We start from the raw sequence: 5,164 nt of genomic DNA, 5'->3' as shown, positions 1-5,164 counted from the left end.
GAGGCAGGAGACTCGCTTGAGCCCAGGAGTTGGAGGTTGCTGTGAGCTGTAATGCCACGGCACTCTACCCAGGGGACAGCTTGAGGAGGCTCTGTCTCAAAAACAAACAAACAAAAAAAGAAAATGATGCCTGACCCCCTTACACACGCAAAACTTGTGTCTTCATAGTCTAGGAGGAAGCCGAAGGAAGTGGATGTGAAGTTTTTAACAGTCATAATGAGGTTCCATTGGCTCATTGGTTGGCAAATAGCGAAGTAGCTGAAATGATTCTGCATGAGGTGATGGTGATGACAGTGATGGTGAAGATGCAGCGCTAAATGCCAACAGATGACAGGGGGAAGTGTGTGATGGGCTTAGTGAAGGACGGGAGCAGTGATGCATTCAGAACGCAGCAAGAAACCACGCCAGCTGGGAAAACCAAAGAGAGGCTTCTAAGACAAAACAGTTAATGAGGCAGGTGACTCTGGAGGGAACGTTTTTAAACATCCCCCAGCAGCTTTCCTCCTCATCCCTAGAGGACCCCGTTCAGGGTCTCTCAACTGCTTCTGTTTTCTTCTCACCTAGAAAAATAAAATACAGTGCACAGGGCGGCGCCTGTGGCTCAAGGAGTAGGGCGCCAGCCCCATATACCAGAGGTGGCAGGTTCAAACCCGGCCCCAACCAAAAACTGCAAAAAAAAAAATACAATGCACTGTAACCTTTTCACCGCAGCACTGTGATGAGAGAGAAAACGTCCACGGTTGCTTGTTGTTGCAGTGTACAGCTGACACGGGTATCTGGTGGTGTTACTGTGCTGCCTAGGTACCCTAAGCATGTTTTTTTGCTGTATTAATGGTGTTTCATGTTTTTTTACTGGCAAATACTTAAGTGAGAAGAAAATGATTGCTTATTGGTAGCGTGTGAATTCAGAGCCAGGAAGGACCGTGATGCCACACCACACAGGTTGTCCCTGTGGGCAGCGGGGGTGGTGGCACCTTTGTTTTCTGATGCTTCGATGTACACAAACTTTGTTTTATGCACAAAATTGTTACAAATACTACATAAAATTACCTTCAATCTATGTGTAAAAGGTATATATAAAACATGTTTGAATTTCAGTTTTAGACTTGTGTCCCCAGTCTAAATAAAATGTAAACATTTTATTATATGTATGCAAATATTCCAAAATCTGAAAAAATCCAGGACTCTTCTGGTCCCAAGCATTTTAGGTAAGGGTTACTTAACCTGTATAGCTCAAAGATAAGATTTTTTTTTTCTTGAGGCAGAGTCTCATTATGTCACCCTCAGTAGGGTGCCGTGGCATCTCAGCTCACAGCAAGCTCAAACTCTTGGGCTCAAGTGATTCTCTTGCCTCAGCCTCCCAAGTAGCTGGGACTACAGGCCCCTGCCATAATACCCGGTGATTTTTTGGTTGCAGTTGCCGTTGTTGATTAGCTAGCCCTGGCCGGGTTCGAACCTGCCACCTTCAGTGTATGTGGCTAGCACCGTAACCACTATGCTACAGGTGCCGAGCCTTAATTTTTTGGGTTTTTTTGTTTTTTTTTTTCTTGAGACAGAGTCTCTCACTCTGTCACCCTGGGTAGAGTGGCGTGGCATCATCATAGCTTAATGCAACGTCAAACTCTTAGGCTCAAGCCATCCCCTTGTCACAGCTTCTGAGTACCTGAAGCTATAGATGCCCACCATCGTGCCCAGCTAGTTTTTTCTATTTTTAGTAAGACAAAGTCTTGCTCTTGCTCAGGCTGGTCTCAAACTCCTGAGTTCAATCCGTCTGCCTCGGCCTACCTGAGTGCCAGTATTACCGGCATGAGCCACCATGCCTGGCTGAGGTTATTCTTGTATCGTACAAATAGTTCAAGAAGATGGAAAAAGAGAAAACACTAATTGTATGATATCCATGCAACCTTGATTCTAAAAGGAAAATTTACTATTACTTTACAATAAGGAAAACTTACCTAGTTTACTTACAGACACAGGTGCAAAATATATAATAGCTCCAAATCCAACATTGCGTTTAAAAATACTAAATAAATTGTTTTTATCCAGTCATTAAATCAAAAACCTAATAGGAAGTTTTTAAAAATATCTTTAGACTGGCTTTATCACAGTTCTAGTTTTTGGTTTTTTTTTTTTTATTAAGTGATAGCTGTGTACATTAATGCAATCATGGGTTTTCTTTCTTAGCTGTGTACACTAATGCAATATGGGCACAGTTCTAGTTTTTAGAACATCTTCCTCAACCTCTAGTAATCTACAGAAAACTTACTATTACTGTGAAATCAAATGCAATAGCTCCTTAAAGGACATGTCTCACAAAACAGATGCCGACGTCAGTAGCTCAGACAGTTGTTCAGAAGGAAAATGGCCTTCAGCACACGCGAAAAATGCTGCACGTTGGTGATCCAAGCGTGAAAAAGACTGCCGTGTCCCTGCTGAGGAATCTGTCTCGGAATCTTTCTCTGCAGAATGAAATTGGTGAGTCAGTAAAAGTAGCTACCTGTCATCAGTACCTCCTGAAAATATTATACAGATGCGATAAAACATTGTCTGCATCCCGTTCTTTGCACGGTGATAAACTGGAAATGTGAATAAAGAACAGAAGGTTGTACACACGGGCCTGGCTTTGGTATAGATAGAGAGGCTTTCTCATTGGCTCTCAAAAAGGATGTTTCTAAGAGTCAGCATTTTTCAAATGTTCTACAGAAGATAAATCTCAGGCCGTACCAAATTAACAAGATAAGTAATGTGTTTGGCATTTTTCATCCCTCGGTCCTGCCGACCAGGGAAGCTTCTCTAATCCATATAGCTCTTTCAGAACGCTGTCTGTGTGGCCAGCACCAGCATCAGGCTTCTAGAACATTGAGAAAACACGGGCAGCGGTTGTTTATTTTAGACGCTTGGCAGCGTGTTAGACTAGGGGAGAAAACGAGCAAACAGATAATTATAAGAAAAAGACAAAAGAAGGAATCACTGAATGGAGATTTGGCAGAGACAGTTTGTAGAATAAATACCGTGAAAGGCATTTGTCTTTTTTTTCTGCTCCACGTTATTGACAGAGAAGCTAGCTGGGTTACAGTCTCAGATAACCTAATTTGTCATTGGTTCGAGTATATCAAGAAGTATCTGAGAAATGTTTATCAAACCAAGTAAAAGACTATATAAAATGAGATACTAAGAAAATAATGCTAAAATTAAGCATGCTTCCTGATGTTCCACGAATTAGTCCTTTCTAACAACCTAAATTCAGTTTTTCACAAAATCCCGCTGAAGTTATAAACAAATTCTTGTTTTTTTGAGTGGGTTAGATTCTGGAGTCTGCCCAGACACAGCAGGGGGATATCGAAGTCCGCAGTTGTGTTTTCCTATTTTCAGAGATAGCCAGCAGCACATTTGACAGGAGGTTTCATACAATGGTTTCGTGCCCATTATAAATTTAGAGAGAGCTTGGAGAAGGTTTAGTGAGTATAAAAGAAACCTTGCCATAGGCACTTTCAACATTGCTGAAATGCTCTGCCCATGTTCTTTTGTGGGCTTTTGTGCCAAACTTCAATAGAGGTATATTTTTCCTTTACCTTCTTTTTTTTCCCAAATAAAACATTGACTCCATCTTTAAAACACTGCCAAGGTAAATAACTGCACTGCATGCATCATCTTTGGACAGAAATGCTGCCAGCTTCGTTCAGGTTGTGGTCTCCTAGATGCTGGGAAGGGATAGCCGTGGCCCCGTGGTTTTTATTGGATTATTCTGCTGGGGTTTAAGGACAACAGAGAAAAGAGGCATCAGCAAGGTGAATTCAGTTTTCAAATTCCAAATTGGCTTCACATCAAATACGTAATTGAAGTCAAAAGACCCATCTTGATTCGGAATTCTGATAGCCGAGAATAAACCAAAATCAGTTTGAATGCTTTGTGGGCGATTTCTAGACCAGGTGACTTTCCACAGGCTGACCTGGAATAAAGTCATCACGTTTTATCTACATTTACAGAAATGTAGATAAACTTGAAACTTGAATTTTCTCAAAAACTGAAAGGCAATGTGGCTTGGTGACAGAAAACCAGATCTCACAGGGAAGACGTGGGTCTGCATCCCATACTGTTTTGCCAACCTGGGTCACCAAATTCTCAAGACCTTTCTTTCTGCGGTTTAACTTATTAAAAAGAGAGTCTTCTGATGCTAGTGAGCCTCTATTAAGAGCTTACTGTGTACAGGGTACTCTGATACATTGCACATACCTCGACGCCTTTATTTTCTCAAAGCTACCCTGTGAAGTAGCGGCTATTATTACCCCATGTTGCAAGTTAGGAAGATGCAGGCTAGAGTGATTAAGTAGCTCACCCAGACCAGAGAGCCTTAAGTAGCAGGGCCAGGCTGGAACCAAAGCATCTTCAGAGGCGGAGCGCTGAGCTCTAACACTGTTGGGAGGTACTTGAACAACAGTGGGAAGGGATGTGTTCAGGCTCCTGAGCAGAAGCTACGCCCTCCCTGTGAATCAGGCCCAGGTGTTATCAAAGGATGATAGATCATTCAGGGCCTTTTGTTGAGTACCTGTCTGTTTCAGGAATAATAATTAATGCTAGAAACATAGAAATAAACACGGTAATTGGCTTCAGGGAGCCCATTACCACATATGAAATTCAAACCGGCATATAAGTAATTGCAGTTCCGTATCAGAGAGAGATAAGTGTGGTTCAAGGTGCCACTCGCATCCAGGTAAAGAACAATAAAATGAATTGATCTTTGTTATCTATCCGTTACGAACATAAGGCATTAAGGAGCTGTGGGGAGCAACAGAAGCAAAGTAGTTACAGCAAAGAGAAGAAAATATACATGAAAAGAATTATTACAAGAAATCAAGTACAAATTCATATTGCTCAAAATGTATGTCATAAGACAAGTTAAAGTGGTTATAGTGATACTTTTATTATAGGTACAAAAAAAGCCAAACTCAAACCTATAACCAAGTGGTTTCCATGTAGTGGAAAAATACATTTAAAGGCTTGGCACCTATGGCTCAAGTGATTAAGGTGCCAGCCACATACACCTAAGGTGGCAGGTTCAAATCCAGCCCAGGCCCACCAAACAACAATGACGGCTGCAACCAAAAAATAGCCAGGCATTGTGGTGGGTGCCTGTAGTCCCAGCTACTTGGGAGGCTGAGGCAGG

The 5,164-nt window shown here is 41.9% G+C and overlaps 1 protein-coding gene across 1 annotated transcript in view; it reads left to right on the top strand.

Moving 5' to 3' along the window:
• Positions 1 to 5,164, top strand: part of PKP2 (plakophilin 2) — an 89,692-nt gene that overhangs the window by 77,426 nt on the left and 7,102 nt on the right. Inside the window, exon 10 of the mRNA XM_003792490.2 lies at positions 2,322 to 2,475. Coding sequence (XP_003792538.1) covers positions 2,322 to 2,475 — 154 coding nt within the window. The remainder of the gene's footprint in view (positions 1 to 2,321; positions 2,476 to 5,164) is intronic.

Source organism: Otolemur garnettii, unplaced genomic scaffold, assembly GCF_000181295.1.
Source record: "Otolemur garnettii isolate 467f Iridium unplaced genomic scaffold, OtoGar3 scaffold00057, whole genome shotgun sequence".
In the NCBI taxonomy this organism is placed as follows: Eukaryota; Metazoa; Chordata; class Mammalia; order Primates; family Galagidae; genus Otolemur; species Otolemur garnettii.
Note: the sequence above shows the minus strand (reverse complement) of the source record. Positions and strands in the feature narration are given on the sequence as shown.